Source organism: Diorhabda sublineata, chromosome 11 (assembly GCF_026230105.1).
Source record: "Diorhabda sublineata isolate icDioSubl1.1 chromosome 11, icDioSubl1.1, whole genome shotgun sequence".
Taxonomy (NCBI): domain Eukaryota; kingdom Metazoa; phylum Arthropoda; class Insecta; order Coleoptera; family Chrysomelidae; genus Diorhabda; species Diorhabda sublineata.
In genome coordinates this window covers 1870095-1885963 of record NC_079484.1, presented here as the reverse complement: position 1 = coordinate 1885963, position 15869 = coordinate 1870095, and the positions used below count along the sequence as shown (strand labels likewise).

Sequence of the window (15869 nt, the reverse complement as noted above, 5' to 3'; positions counted from 1 at the left end):
GTCATAGAACATACCCTGAGAAAGAATGCAAATTTAGTTGTTATTCAGTGAAAACATGGCGCGGATTTGCGATGCCAATGCCCTCGATGGTAGGTGGCAGAACTAATCTATTTTCGAGGTTCATTTACAACAAAAAATATTCTATGTTATTCATTTCCATTCAGTTACGATTTCCTGAATTAAATCAAGAAAAATTAGTAGACATTATTACAATATCTCTTTTAAAATGACAATTGACAAATATATATTTTAAGAGAAAAGTGTAATATGTAAATACATAGTAACCAGAGATAAATGTCAATACAATGACATATCACCTACCTTTGTACAGAAATCTGAAGGAAATGTTGCGGAAATTGATGTCTAATGACATATTGACAGTAACGACACATTTGTATTAAACTAACGTCACGATTGACAGGTGACAGAAGTAGATATGTAAAAAAGAAGAAGTGTTAATAATAAAGTTTATTTATGTTTTAATTTTTTGGTAACGTGTGCATTAAGTAACTCAAAAAATACTTTATCAAGAATATTCTTTCAGAATTGTAGACTAAATAAATCACAATATTTGAAGAGATAAAAGGAAAATAAATAAAGAACATTAAAACGTACGTTTATTTTATATAAAATAACATCTAGGAAAACTTATTTAATAAACAAATAATGGAAATGATTATATTTTTTCTAAACGGTTCATGGCAAACCAAAAACCACCCTCTGCTGTAATATTCAACTTCGATTTCGATATCTTCAACGGAATTTGAGTTTTTGCTGTTGGTACTAGTTCAAAATTCAACAGAATATGGAAAAAAGCCACTTTAACTTCCATTAAAGCAAATCTTGATCCAATACAGTTTCTCGGTCCCACCCCGAAGGGTATGTACGTATAACAATCAATATTTTTTTTATTTTTATCGTTAAATCTTTCCGGATCAAAACGATCCGGATCGGGATAGTATTTAGGATCGCGATGTATTGCAAAATTTGGAATCATTATCGGTGTACCAGCATCTATACGAAGAGTCGTTTCTTCTGGAGTTTTAGCGTCAATCGTAAAAGGTTGGGTACAAACTCTATCTGTCATAACAGCAATCGGCCATTTTCTTAAACTTTCTTCAAATAAAATAACACAAATTAAATATTTTATTACAGGTTTCTATAACCATGTTATCATCCTCAGAGAAGGTGTGTTTTACCTTCAGTCTCTGAAGATGATAACTTTGTTAGCGAAACGTGCTTCACATAGCGTAATTGTTGGTGTAAACTATCGTTTATATAACTTCCAATTATATATAGAAGTTTTTGATATCGTTAACAAGTCGAAATACATATTCTACCCTACTATTACTTGCCCTTATCGTACTCCACTGATTGAAGTCAAGAAACTTCATTTAAAATAACTCAGAAAGGTGTACAGTACCTATACTTCCCTTCAAGTTTGATAAAGATACGTTTAAAATACAAACAGTCATTAAACTTTCAATAAAAAATCCCATAATTTGATTAGGAAACATATTTTAGCCCAATCTCATTTGTATCGATAATCGTCTTGATTTAAGGCCCCTTCTGATTGAAAATTAGTTTTTAATTTTTCGAAAATTAGTTTCAATCATAAGAAACCCAAAATCAAAAACGATTCTCAAGAAAAAAATACGAAAAGTTCTGACAAGTAATAATATCAAGAAATTCAACTTTCAACAGTCAAAATATTACAATCAAAAACCACCATGTATTATCCAACGTTTATATTCAATTACAAAGCAATAATAAACTATGTTAGAGTGAATAAAAAATATATTATTACGTTTACCTGATACGACCATATCCATATACTGCATTTTTAAAAGAGCTTCGTACGTTATTTTCCCGTTACATTTCTCGAAAGTACTACGGATTTCTTCCCTAAGTCTATCTTGAACATCTTTATTTATTGCTAATTCATAGCACATGAAACACATTAAAGTAGAAACGGCGTCGAAACCAGCGAAAAAGAAAACCATCGCATGTCCCGCTATATCTAAGTTAGTTATTTCTGTAACGCTACTGGTTCCTGAAAAAATTACATTTTTCTTAAACGCCCCATCTTGGGAATAGTGTACCAGCGCGAGGTGTATATATCCATTTCTACTCTAATTAAAATTATTCGTAACATCAAACATGTTCTATTCAGAAGACAAATAAACTACTAGTGTAAACACCATGATCATTAGTATCGATTATTCTGTCATTGAAATGTGTACGTTCCATAGGTTAACAACTTTCGTATTGTTACTGTAGACATAATAAGCGATCTCTCGACTTCATAAATGAAATATACTGTATGTTATTATAAATATCACCAAAGTTTCTAGGAATTTCAAATTTTCACGTTGAAATGGAACTTTTAGCGGTCATATATTCGATTATGAGATGGAACGTACCTAATTTATAGCTAGTAAATACAACGTGATCCATTATGATTTTATAAAAAAGAAGAATATAGAACTGCATAATAAAATTGAAACATTTTTCAATTCACTGATAAAAATAATAGAAAAGTTGTCTTATTATTATTCTAAGCTCAAAAGACATTGTTTTTTTAAACATTTATATTGTATAGAAAGACATGAAATCATAAATCACTCATGTACAATGGAAAAAAAGCTAAATTAACTGGAAGTAGGAAGAATTTCTAGAATTGGTTGGTGATAAAGTTTACCTTCAGTCTCTAAAGACGATAACTTGGTTATCGAAACGTGCGTTAGATAATGTAATATTGTGTTGGTGCAGTGTTAGTGTAAACAGTGTGTTCAGCATGTAAGTATTGCATAAATACATATATAAGAAAAGAAAATCTATAATTTATTAAATTCAATTGAATATTTTCATATTTAATCTAGTTTTAGTAGGAATTACCGCGATTTCTAAATATTTTCGTTCAACTTTTGGAAAAATAATGTTTATTTACCTAATTCAGCTTCTTCGACCACAGCAAAACCGACATCAAGTGCCTTTTCTTCCTTTTGCAAATTACCTTTCCTAGCTTCCATTAGTACATGCACTACATCTGGTCGTACAATTCCTTTTTCTTCCCGCATTTTTATTGTTTCGTCGATAATATTAGTAAAGAAAGTTGTAATTGATCTGCTCAAAAATCGAAGTTTTATAAACTGAAAATATTGAACGTGTATTTATATATTTTTCGTAATCAATTATTACATATACATACATACATACATTGTATAATGTATAAATGAAAATATATTGCTCACTAGATTCTTTAAATTGGATAAGTTATTAGCACAAGCTGAAAGTTGAAAATTTTTGTTGTTTTAAAGACTTTACAAAATTAGTTTTACTGTAGCGGCAATAAAAAGTCAAAACAAAAGAAAACATTAGAATGTAAACCTGCTAAATACATTTTTGATATCAAATGATTTATTAATACCATTGGAAAGGAAAAGAAACGCCCTATCGTGGGTTACTTCGAATCAAGACTGACGATCGAATCCATAATATTCAAACTTTCGCGCTTAAATCCATCGTTACCGCCATTTTGAACTTAGTCTTTGTTGCTGTCACTTAGTGCTCACAATAATTAACGGTTTTTGTGTTTATTTTGGGTTCATTAAATGATTAGTGATAATTATTTAACATAAGTAAGTACCTTTAATATCTGCGTTGTTTTATTTTTGTGAAATTTACCAATATTCAAGTAAAAATGTATTTTAAATCATAATCGTAAAAGTTTGTTATTCTGGGAGTGAGCAAACAACAAAACAACTTTCAACATTTTTGTGGTCGGTTTTTTGCAATTTCTATACGTGGATTAAGTCTATGTTTTGTTTTCCTAAGAGATTTGATGATTGTTTTCTTTTATTTCACACAATATACGTTAAAAAATCTATTAATTTACAAAATAGCTTGTAAAACATTAGAAAATAAGTTGTATTCGTTAATTGGACGAACTACTTTGTTTTTTTTTCGTTCTAAATAACAATTGAAAAGTTTTTTCTGTTCTGTAAAGGAATATATTGATGAATAAATATTCTAGTTAGTAATAGAAATATCTTACTGCACACAGCTTAGGTAAAGTTATATATAAAAAAAATTTCATGGATTTCCAATACGTAAAATTGGTAACATCCTTTCCCATCATGAAAAATTCATTTTCGGGATCTTTTAAAGAATCCGTCCTAACCCCAAAAGCCGTTGTGGCAATTACATCGTTAGTAAATCTGGAAAAAGTATCTTTCATTTCGACTTCCAAACTATCCTGATTTTTATCCAGGAAGAATTTGGTAAAAGATTGACCACATTCAGACATTAAAATAAACATCGCTTTCATTTTGCTGCTGGTAAAAGTTGGACTGACAACAGATCTCATGTCGCGCCATCTTTTACCTACAAAAAAGTTAATAGATATTATAAATTATATACACTATCGGTCAAAAGTTTTTGCCCGTTTATAGTTTACATGATATACAACAAATAAAACCAATTAGATACGTTTTGCTATTTATATTTATTTATATTTTTATCATATTGACACATAACCTTATTTCTTCCAAAACATATGTTTTATATCCATAGAAAACGGAGTTTATTGACCCCATTATACGCCTAATTCTATTTAAATCGTAACCCATCCTTCGTGCAAAGCCGTGCAATGAAGAAAATTAACCGTCGGAAGATTTTGATATCATTTTTACGATATATAATTGAGGTATTTCAATTTGGGTCAGGTCAGGGTTTAACATTATTCATTAATTGATATTGTGATGTATACTTACTCACCTTTCAACGAGAATAAATTTTTTCCAAATAAAGGATCAGCTTCCTCCGGAATGGCTCCTCTGTGATCGGTAAAATGATCGAAATTTTTGACACAAACTTGTTTTATTAATTCGGGATCTTTGATCAGTAGCGTGGGTACAGAAAATTGATACATACCGGAATACCTTGAAAATTACGAATATCAATGATCGTGATTTTATAAAATTAATTAATTAATCTACCTGCTGCCAGGAACAGCATCGTACACGTATTGTGTTAAATCAACAAAACTGTGCTTCTTGAAGACTGTACCCCAACTGTCTCCAAAGAACCACCACGGTTTAGTTTGAGGTACATTCAGTCTTTTCCAATAACTCATAGGTCTGATGAAAAAGTGGTAAAAGAGACCGAATAAAACAGAAGCGATTAGCAGTAGTTGCAACATTTTGTTGGTTTTAAATCACCTGTAAATATATACCGTGTCGATAAAGAGAAAAATATTTATTTCGTGAGAAAACTCGTCCCTCCAAGCATCCACCCCCGGATAGATCCACGAATGGGTGCGAAGTGTGTCCTCTTTTAGGTTATGTTGTAGGTTAACATTTTTTTCGTCAAAACAGTTACGTTTTGCTTGTATTTGGTTCCAAAAGTTTTAATACATAATCAAATTCCCGGCGATTGTTGTATAATTTAGTTTTTTTCTTATTTTCGATACATAGGATCGATACATATCGATATATCGATACTTTTCCAGCAAGCCCAACCATCTGTACTGAATTGTTTGTTTGCATACAGTTGACGTATAATCCTGTGTGATTTTCTTAAATAAATTTGTGTTTTCTGAAGTACTTCTATGTAATTTTATTTAGACAAAGAACAAATAAACATTTTGCGTGCAATAATTGCTCTAAAATCCAAAAAAATACAATATAAGACATGACGCGCTCTCTGCCGAATACATATATGGTGACGTAATATCCGATTTGACCTTGTAAATGAGTTTTCCAGTCATATTTGGACTGACTGTCTATAATCGTTAAACACAGAGATCGCTGTAGTGTGGATTCGGTGACAGGTGACAGATATCAACAACGTACACTAGTGTGATTCTAAACACCGTTTTTTTTTGTTTTATTTTCGTCGAATAAACTATGTTTTTCCATAATCTGTATTTACGCGAAATGTTAACCGTCGGATGTTAATTTCGATTATGTATGAGACTAGAATGATGCTACAAGTTGAAATATACACATCGACAACGTTTCATTTTCCCTCCCAACTCTAATAGCTTCGAGGACATTTGAATTATTTAAAAATAGTCTGCAAAAGATATCGTGTCATCAGTAGTTAAATATTTATTAATTAGAAAAACTGAAATTGTATTGAAATAATGAAAGAATATATTTTTTAATGATTTAAGACGAAATGGTATAATTTACTTAAAATACCGTTTTATAATTACTCCAACTAAATAAAAAATAACTTATAGATTAAAAAAAAATGAAGAAAGCAAAAATTTCGCTTCTATAGTTGAATAAAACTAAGAAATACATAAATATATAGATACCTTTCATCAAATATTTCGTTTGTTATTTATAAACAAACTAGTAAACAGAAACTCTTGGAATGTAATGATGTTGTTTTGATATTTGCAGTCCTAAACCAATCAACAAATATTGCTCTTTATTCAAGGTTAACGTTGACGACAACTTTTATAAATAGACTATCATAAACGGAATTAACAATATAAGAAGATTGTTTTATTTTGGCAAACGCCACAATGAAAATTACCATTTACCAGTACCAATTTATCAGTAAATCAACTATCTAGTCTAACAAATTAATATTATAAAAAAACTTTTTAAAAAACCACAATTTATAAAGATTTAAATGCGCATTTAAAAATAGGGGCAGGATAAGGGCCGTTGCCGACGTATGACGTGATATACAGTGCTGCCACAATTTAAAAGCTGAATGTAAAAATTGAACTAGAAAATTTAATAAAATTATAGAAAGATGTATAAACATAAGTTTAAATAAATTTTTTTTCCAAAAATGTTATAGACTGTGTCAATTATTATTTTAAGGATGAAAAATTTATATAAAGTTTACCGATAAAATTAACAATGCAGTACAAAAATCTCACGTTCTAAATATAAATCAACTTGGCTCTGTTTTCTAATTATTGTTACAATCTAGTACAATTTCTAGTTTATTTTATTAAAGGAAAATATAAAATAACTTTATATTTGCGAACGCAGGGAAAATGTATTAGAAAAAAAGAAAAATGTACTAGCGTATAAAATACACTAAAATTGTACAATTGTACTAGCTCTGGCAACACTGGTGATATAACGTTCGACGCAGGCTTAGATCGTTATATAAAGTGGTACATGGTATATGTGGGATGTGTCGATGGGAGGGGCTTATTATATTATTTAGTTAAAGTTAAAGATAAAATATACACCCCGTAGTTTATTGCACTTTTCGGAACTTTAATAAACAGCTGATAATATAGGGTATAATACCCTATTTAAGAAATTAACTTGAAATTACACCCCAACGGATTATCAAAATCATTGATGCTGATTTAAAAATGGCCGCCGTGACGTAACCATCTGTGTGCAGATTTATTCGTTTCGTGAAGTTATTTTTTTGTTTTTAGACTTTTATTTTCAGTTTTATTTGTGAAAGTATTTTTCAAAGAGTTTCTATTTAAAGGAAACAGAAATATATCATTTCATTAATAAACTAGCTTATTACTAATGAAACTAAATTAAGTTTTATAGTATATTATATAAGACAGATAATATTGCACAGTTTTGTACATAGTTAGAAAACGTGTTTTGTTTACCTACACTAAATAGAGGTTACTTGTCAAGGTGAAAACGAAAATTAGTTTCCTACATTATCGGCACATAAAATTAATCGAATTCAAGCTCTACGTTGGATTGCACCTGTTTGTGATAGAGATGGGAACCGGTTTGTTTAGTATTTATCGGTATTTTGATATAAAATGTGTTTTTTTAATACCATAGTTTTATTTAATAGTAGAAATAAAAGAAAATATTTAATATTAATATTAGAATAATGTAAAAATCGCACAAATAGTCACACCTCGTATTTTCTGACAACTTAATAAAAGATTTGATCGAAAAACGTGATAAGGGATGTAAAAAAAAATTGTATTAAGTGGAATTAAGATAACTACCGACTATTGTGTTTGGGTTTTAAATATTTACTCGAGATTGATAAATATAATTTAGATGATATACTTAACGTCATATAATTTGTTTACTTTTTCGATTTGTTCATGAGAATTTTCTTTGGTCTTGAATCATTTGGTGGTAGCCGTTTTTCTTTTAGCTATTTTTCGTCAAACGTAGCTCAAAAACATTCGCAAATGATTATATCGAATTTTTACCACATTATGTGAGGTTATGTGTAACTTATTTTCATTCGCACCTCGTACACGGTATATCATTTTGTTGAACTCGGTAGATTTTCGAAATAAACGCATATCCTGTATTTATTTCACCAATTAGGAATATTTTCAGACATAATACACTATTATTTACATTACGTAATCAAATGACAAAGGTTTTTCGAAAACCCATAATTTTAAACAAATGGTACTTACTATTATTAATTATATATTTAATTTTGTATTAATACCGGCTAATATAAAGTTGATTGTTGTGTTGATAAAGCATTGTTTGAGAAAATAGTGCGATCATGAAACTTGATATTTTGAAAGTGGTATTAGAAGTGCTGTTACAAAAATTCGATATCGAAAATGACGATTTTTTCCAACCAAACACGTTCAAGTTATCAAAAAACTTATTCAATGGTATCATAATCCCCGATCTTTTCGAAAACGTGGTGGAAACTATCAAGAAACGGGCCACAAAAGAATCCAAAAAAGAAGATTGCGTTAAAAAAATATTGTACAAAGCATTACTGGTAATATTTTTGAATACTACACAACAAGAGAGATTTTTATATTTGAAAAAATTATTACAACATTTTTATGATGAATTAGTACAAACACTATTAAAACTCGAAAAGAACGAATCGATACCGACAATTGAAGAGTTCATCGAACTCGTTACGAATCTTCTGCCATACGTCAAACTTCAAGTTGTCAAATATATATCCGAACAAGAAAAAAAAGAAGAAGATAAACTAAAAGCGAGTTTGATGGAATTGTACGAAACGGTACTGCATCCTAATATTAGTCGGGAAGATTGTTACGAAATAATTCAAAATAAATTAGGAGATTTTGATACCGTGGAATTTACAGATTTCGAAATAAAACCGGTCGATGAAAAAAAAGGTTTCCTCGGCGAATATTTCATATTAAAAATCCACGTAATTAACCAACAACAGAGTGAACAACACCAGTTTTTCTACAAGCACACACCAACTAAAACCGACGAAATCCGCACGAACATGGCACAACTTTCGTTCAGAAAAGAAGAAAAATTTTATATGACGTTTGTACCGCAGTTGAAGAAAATGGGGTTCGGAAAAATCGTCGATTTCTTACCGCAATGTTATTTGTCACGTAAAGACAGATTTATGGTATTCGAAGACGCTTCCGCGAATAATTATTCGAATTTAGATATAAAAATACCGTTTACGTACCAACAACTTTCTCTACTTTATAAACAACTAGCTAAATTCCATTCTTGCGGTTTACTTTTCGAAGAAAAACTGTCTAAAATACTAGGAACTAAGTTCAGAATGGGTAATTATTACAAAGAAATGTTGACAGAAAGTTTCGCGATCAAAAATAATCGACATATAGAGAATTTTTTCGATACTTGTATCAAAACAAACGGATACGTTATCGACAAATTTAAATATATACTTGAACGAACTAACGTAGACGAATTTAAACTTAAATGCTCTAATTCGCTTCTAAATTATTTTAACGTTGTTCAAACTTCGAATAACCGTCGAAATTTTTTAACTCACGGCGACCTCTGGTGTAACAATTTCTTTTTCCACAACGACCAATCGTCTTGCTTGATATTGGACTTCCAAATTATCAGATATAATTTACCAAGTTATGATGTAAATTTCTTATTAGCTACAAATACTGATCTAAGTACTAGACGAAAATACGGGGATAAACTTTTAAAAGAGTATTATTCGAATTTAAAATCGTGTTTGTCCGAATTTGAGGTTAATTTACGAAATATAATGACGTACGATCAATTTCTAGCAGACGTAGATGATGTAAAAGCAACTTCTCTCAGTGTAGCTCTTATGTATTTACTCACGATATTGTTACCTAAAGAGAAGATGGCTCGTATTTTCGAAGATCCAGAACTATCTCAAAATTTTTTTACCGGAGATAGAAGCAAAATTATGGACGAACTGTGGGATGACTTAAAACACAAATCTAGATTTGAAGGTGTCATTCACGAATTGTGTTCAGTATTTAATAAATAGTTCTATGATAATTAACCTATATAATATGGTGATTTTGTTATGGAAGGTGAATGTACAGCAATTAAATTTATTATGTAATGTATTGGATTGAAATAAAACAATATTTAGATCTAATATTTATTCATACCTACTTTTAATAGTGCCAAACCTGTATCGTTATATATTCTATGAAATAGTAGTAACACGTAACTAACACTGAAAAACACTCTTATTTATCTATGTTTTAATTTTATTAATATTGGTAGTATTGACAATTGACATTTATTGTTTAAATATGACACTTGACACTAATAGGTATAAAAGTGACAGTTCATTATTTTAAATTACTAGTTTCATAGTATTTTGCGTATTTTTATAAATATCTGATGACAATGAATTCTTTATATCGTTCAAAAAATATCAACACTTGCTCATTGTTATTAAAAAGATATTTAAGTGTTACTCAATCTCGATTCGCATCTTTTAAAGTACAGGATGACAAAGATTTTTTGGAAAAAGTAGAAAAAAGTAAAGATCCAATTATTGTGGATTTTTTCGCAAAGCAAGTATATATTTCAAAGCATAATTGAAAATATTGAATTTTATTCGTTTTAGTTGGTGTGGACCGTGTAAAGCACTAGAGCCAAGATTGCAAAACGTGATTGCGCAAAAGAAAGGTTTAATATCTCTCGCTAAAGTCGACATAGACGATTTAGGAGAATTAGCTGCCAAATATCAGGTATAATAATTAATATAACATTGATTTATATCAAAAATTCAAACTACTAAAGTTTATATATGATATTATGATCAATTCTTAATTTTTGTTTCCTCGAATGATGAAGGTCATAGTACTGATTATAAGGTAGCTGATAGTGATTATATTTTGTAATTTCACGGGTTCAAAAGGTCAAAACGAAGAGGAGGAATTGAAACAACAAATATCTTTTCTAAATTTCAATTTAATTCATAATTTGACGGTTAAATAAAATATTTTTTGTTATTTTTTTACTTACCACAAATTTTTGTTTGATTAAAATTAATTTTACTTGTTAGGTAAGCACTATTCCAGCTTTGGTTATCTTTCAAGATGGAAAAGTTAAAGAAAGATTGGTTGGATTGCAAGATGAAGATAAATTAAACACATGGATAGATAATGTCCTCAAAAAATGAACATGGTACCCAGAGAATTTTTGTACGAGTGAGATTTATTGGAAATACAGTCATAAAATTAATATATTTTCAGCAAATAGTTTTATCGTTAAATTATGTTATTAGTCCTTTATTAAATAAATGATGTAAAACATTTGAAATTTCTTTTTTTCACATCAACCAATTAGTAATTCAGTTTTAAAGACTTGGACAATTATGAGTGTGAAAAGAATCCCGAGGAATAAACTACAAAATACAGAAGAAGCTAAGATATAATAAACTTTTACCAAAAGGCTAAAAAATCAAGAAAGAGCACAAAGAACCTTATATACAGGACAACGAGGGAATATTCTTAACAGATCATCAAGGAAAAGGTAAAATATGGATTTAATCCTTTGAAACGGTATTAAATGGACAAAGAGGAAGATTTAGGAAAGGAAATAGAAGATGTGGAATATAAAGTTGTGAGAAACAGATTCAACAAGTACCAAGAAAGATAGTATAATAATACCAAAAAGATTTAAAGAGGGGAAACGGAACAACTGACTAGTTATTTACCTAAAGACAATTGTGGATAAAAGCTATGAGTGAAATCTTGGCCTTCATGTTATGTTTTTGGATTTTAAGCAGGCTTATGACACAGTAGATACAAATAAAATGTATATTGCCTTTAATCCCGAAAAAAAATTGTGATACTAGTCAAGATAAACCTCATAGTAGAATTATGAGTCATGGAATTGTATTAGGGTTGAAAAAGAATTAAAAATATCGACACTGTGGCTTTTAATCAGGTGTTGGACAAAGATGGAAATGGAAAGAGCATTTAGCAACTAGAAGAATCTGCTAAAAAAATTGGAGTAAAAATAAACTAAGAAAAAAGGACTATGAAGAAGAACTGAAGGATCTGAATAACAATAAAAGCTCGAAGAGTAAGATGGTTGGGGCATATTAAAAGGTTGCCGGGAAATAGATTTACAAAAAGGGATAATTCAAAGAGGGGGATACCAAAAAAATACTTTTTTGAAGGGTATTAGAGAGTTAGAACTGAATTAAATTGTAACATGAGAAGAATTTTAAAATCAGTGTGAGATCATGAGAAAAAAAATAAGAAATGGGACCTTTAAGTAATTATATTCATAATTATATCTTTGGAAGGTTTCTGTGGTCAGGTTTATGAACAAGGAAATTAAGTTCTCGGGTTGAACCACATTGGAATTTTGTAAATTCTCAATGTTTCGGATTTTGGTTGTTTCCAACGGTTCAATCTGCCTACTCCTTGGAATTTCACCTGAAACACTATGACTGCTAGTCTTGAACTAACTTGAATATAAAACATTTGAAATAAAATTTATATATTTTTCAAAGTATCACAGATTATTTATGAAAATTTAAGGTTTGTCACCGTTCTTTCTTCGAATGTTTATGCTTCTTTTTACTTTTTTTGCTTTTCTTATGTTTCGTTCGTTTTTCGTCAGTGTCTTTCTCAACCCATTCATCGTCACTTTCTATAACAGTAATTGTATTTATATTTTTGTTTACAACTTTTTCTGTAGGTAGTTGCGGACCGTACAACTGCACTCTCGGTTCTGTATCAACTGGATTCATCCTCTCTTTTTGAGGTATAAATAAAATTTGTTTCTCTTGATTAGTCTTGATTTGATCTTGTTTTTCTTGATCGTTTGATTGGAATTTTAGATTAGAAAGAATTCCTTCTTTTAATGGCTTAATTTTTGGTACCAGATCCGAAAGGATAGTTTCCTTATATTCTTCAAATTTTTTATCCGGTTTTTCATCTTCATCTTCTGATTCGCTACTGCTTAAAAACACTGCTTTAAACAAATCCACTTTTTCTTCGATTCCTATTTTTTCTGTAATATCTTTGGGGACTACATCACTTTCCTCGACATCATTTATACTTTTGTCCAAATTATTATCTTTCTCTTCAACTGGTGATAGTCGTTCTGTTTTTACAATATCTTCATTGACTTCAATATCTCGAGAAGTAGAAGCAACTTCATCTACATCAACAGAACAACCTGGTTTGAAATTCAATTCATCATCTACATATTTTTGGTTCTCGAAAATCAAATTTTTAGTACGTTTTTTCTTCTTCTCCGAAAACCTACAATTAAAAAAAATATATATACAAATATTCATATTTGTGAAGGGGAAACTATTCTTGATAATGCTTTTTCATTGCAAATAATGATAAGTTTTGATCCGAAAGACATAAATAAGTTTGAATTATAATGTACCAAACAGTTTAATAATTAATTTATCATCAACTTTAATATTGTTGTACTTACTCCATCAGAGGTTCCTTGACGTTAAACCTCTTGCATAAAACAGCACATGGAGCCCAATCGGTAGTAATCCTAGTAAGAGGTCCAAACATGTTCATCTTTGCGGCATTTCTCATATCGGCGGTTCCATGTTCAGTTTCTCTTATATTTTCTGATTTTTCAGTTGTCGAAGCTGATACAAATCTATCAGTCATAAGACAAGAAGCATCAAAGGGTTTTATTGTTTGTTCAGTTGGTTTTTTTTTAATTATTGGTTGCGAGGGAGTAGGAGTTACAGTTTCTTCTCCCAAATACCCAGCTCTTATTGCTGGATTTATAACTGTCCTATCAATATTTTCTTCTATTTTTATCTCTACAGGTTCAAATCTCGATTTTTTTACTTTGTGTTTACCGGTGAAACTTTGCGGTATGGTCGGTGGAGGGTATAACTTTTTAGAAATCAAAGGGACTTTTGATTGTTTGAATATACCGAAATGTAAATTTCCTTCTTCTTTATGAGCCGATTTATTTAGTTTTTCTTTACCTAATTCAAAATCGTAATTACTCATATCTTCTTTCATATAAATATCATCATCTTCTTCTTCGAAAGCTCCAACACCAAAAGCTTGTCCTGCTATTGAAAATTTTTTATTTTTGTTATCCGTTACAACGAGATTTGATGTTGTGAACAAATTTACATGACTTCTATCTAAACCTTTATAATCTAATCCAAACGTATTCGATTTAGGTTTAGCTAGGCTTTCAATGTAGATATCAGGTATTTTGTACTTATTCTCAATTTTTTTTGAAATATTGAATTCAGCTGGAATTTCACAACCATAAACTTTCTCATTTGTACTAACTTCATCTTTATTTTGAAGCTTTTCTTTAATACTGAGTTTTCTTAAGAGCAAATATCCAATTGTTTCATTACCACTTGTCAATAAGGTCTCAAGAACTGGGGTACCAGGTATAGGACCATCACTAAATACCTGAAAGTGAGGTTTGAGGCGTTGAAAATTAGTTATAAGGAAACAAAAGTGATTCAAACAATAAGAAAACCCCATAATACTTTGAAACGTTTGTATCATACTGATTTTCCCAAACTTGTATCCCCAAGAAGACATTTATAGATAAGACAACAGAGAATTAAAATTTACATCAGAGAATAGGATACTAAAAGAAAATATGGAAAAATAGCATAAGAATATTTGTTTAAAATTGAAGGTCTCATTTTTTTGAAGTTTTCTATATAGAAAACAATCTTATAAAGACGAAATTTCTTCATTAGCTCTTATTATTAAAATAAATGATAAAAAACTTACTTGTTTTCTTCTCTTTTTAGAAGTAGAATAATCTTTAGTAGCTCTTACAGTTTGTGGTGCAATCCCGTGTTTTTCAAAATCTTCTGTATCCATAAAATCTTCCGGTTTTTGAATAACGTTTTTTGCTTTATCCTGTCTGCTACTTTTAAAATCACTTGGAGTCCACCCTTCGAGGGACCCAACCGTATTGTAAAATCCTGCAGAGAATCCTCCAGTGAACGCTCCATGGAATCTGCGTCTACCTTGAGCATCTGTTGCTATTTGATCCTCAATACTGATCGGTTTCTTTTTTGGAAACGCATCTGCAAATTATATAATTGTTTATTCGGATCCATTTTGCACCTTCTTTAACTTCAAAATGAAAATGTCAAATATCTGATCGAAATTATTAGATACAAACTAATTTTGTAGTTTAATACAGACTCCTAATCCCAACATACCTTCATCGTAAGGATCTAGTGGTTTACCATAATAGCAAAAGTTTTCTTCTTCTTCATCAGACATTTTTAAAAGCCAATTGTATACAAAGGAATATGTGAAGAATGTTCCTAATTTTTATATATTTGAATTCAAAAATATTTTAATATCCACAACTAAGATGCACCTCAGCATACATATGCAATTAAAATTGCACTATAAACGATAGATATGCTTTAATAAGCGATCTCCCTCTAGTGTTGGTGTAACTAAGTTAATATACATTGTGTATTGGGTAACTTGAAGCTGTGTAAAATTGTGATTGTTAATTAAATTATTTCCCCGTTTCCCATTTTGATTATGAATAATTATTACTGTTGTGTTCTTCATTGCTTTATCTGGACAAAAAAAACCTGACAAAACTTACTGACTTTTCAATTATCTGCGTTTCTACAGAATATACATGTGAAACCATGTTCTGTCCTGACAGTGACGT

General features: G+C 30.0%; 4 protein-coding genes across 5 annotated transcripts; 2 read left to right on the top strand and 2 right to left on the bottom strand.

The window, feature by feature from the left end:
- Positions 1–600: 600 nt before the first annotated feature.
- LOC130450375 (cytochrome P450 9e2-like) lies at positions 601–6595 on the bottom strand. 2 transcript variants are annotated; one of them, XM_056788740.1, is made up of 7 exons: positions 6326–6595; positions 5001–5222; positions 4780–4943; positions 4058–4386; positions 2951–3152; positions 1814–2053; positions 601–1116 (listed from the first exon to the last, which is right to left on the bottom strand). In XM_056788740.1, the coding sequence occupies exons 2-7, from the start codon at positions 5201–5203 to the stop codon at positions 677–679; spliced, it is 1578 nt and encodes a 525-aa protein (XP_056644718.1). In that variant the 5' UTR covers positions 5204–5222; positions 6326–6595; the 3' UTR covers positions 601–676. The 2 variants fall into 2 exon arrangements, with proteins under 2 accessions (XP_056644718.1, XP_056644717.1); XM_056788739.1 differs by having other exon boundaries at positions 5001–6078; positions 6326–6406.
- A 1863-nt stretch (positions 6596–8458) lies between these two features.
- Positions 8459–10366, top strand: LOC130450374 (uncharacterized). The gene has a single exon (XM_056788738.1). The coding sequence runs from the start codon at positions 8494–8496 to the stop codon at positions 10216–10218; it is 1725 nt and encodes a 574-aa protein (XP_056644716.1). The 5' UTR covers positions 8459–8493; the 3' UTR covers positions 10219–10366.
- A 120-nt stretch (positions 10367–10486) lies between these two features.
- Positions 10487–11392, top strand: LOC130450379 (thioredoxin C-1-like). The gene is made up of 3 exons (XM_056788745.1): positions 10487–10759; positions 10813–10936; positions 11254–11392. The coding sequence occupies exons 1-3, from the start codon at positions 10584–10586 to the stop codon at positions 11368–11370; spliced, it is 417 nt and encodes a 138-aa protein (XP_056644723.1). The 5' UTR covers positions 10487–10583; the 3' UTR covers positions 11371–11392.
- On the bottom strand, positions 11142–15867 carry LOC130450373 (G patch domain-containing protein 1 homolog). The gene is made up of 4 exons (XM_056788736.1): positions 15397–15867; positions 14957–15258; positions 13656–14623; positions 11142–13471 (listed from the first exon to the last, which is right to left on the bottom strand). Exons 1-4 carry the CDS (start codon positions 15458–15460, stop codon positions 12748–12750), a joined length of 2058 nt encoding a protein of 685 aa, XP_056644714.1. The 5' UTR covers positions 15461–15867; the 3' UTR covers positions 11142–12747.
- Positions 15868–15869: the final 2 nt, after the last annotated feature.

What these genes read in the sequence shown, in the direction of transcription:
- LOC130450375 (XM_056788740.1), bottom strand. Translation starts at nt 5,203, where the DNA reads ATGTTGCAACTACTGCTAATCGCTTCTGTTTTATTCGGTCTCTTTTAC. An exon ending in AAATTTATTCTCGTTGAAAG is followed by an intron (nt 4,387 to 4,779) that starts GTGAGTAAGTAT and finishes ACTTTTTTGTAG; the next exon opens with GTAAAAGATGGCGCGACATG. An exon ending in GGTCGAAGAAGCTGAATTAG is followed by an intron (nt 2,054 to 2,950) that starts GTAAATAAACAT and finishes TAATTTTTTCAG; the next exon opens with GAACCAGTAGCGTTACAGAA.
- LOC130450374 (XM_056788738.1), top strand. Translation starts at nt 8,494, where the DNA reads ATGAAACTTGATATTTTGAAAGTGGTATTAGAAGTGCTGTTACAAAAA.
- LOC130450379 (XM_056788745.1), top strand. Translation starts at nt 10,584, where the DNA reads ATGACAATGAATTCTTTATATCGTTCAAAAAATATCAACACTTGCTCA. An exon ending in ATTGTGGATTTTTTCGCAAA is followed by an intron (nt 10,760 to 10,812) that starts GCAAGTATATAT and finishes TATTCGTTTTAG; the next exon opens with TTGGTGTGGACCGTGTAAAG. An exon ending in AATTAGCTGCCAAATATCAG is followed by an intron (nt 10,937 to 11,253) that starts GTATAATAATTA and finishes TTTACTTGTTAG; the next exon opens with GTAAGCACTATTCCAGCTTT.
- LOC130450373 (XM_056788736.1), bottom strand. Translation starts at nt 15,460, where the DNA reads ATGTCTGATGAAGAAGAAGAAAACTTTTGCTATTATGGTAAACCACTA. An exon ending in ACTAGATCCTTACGATGAAG is followed by an intron (nt 15,259 to 15,396) that starts GTATGTTGGGAT and finishes TATAATTTGCAG; the next exon opens with ATGCGTTTCCAAAAAAGAAA. An exon ending in GTCAAGGAACCTCTGATGGA is followed by an intron (nt 13,472 to 13,655) that starts GTAAGTACAACA and finishes TTTTAATTGTAG; the next exon opens with GTTTTCGGAGAAGAAGAAAA.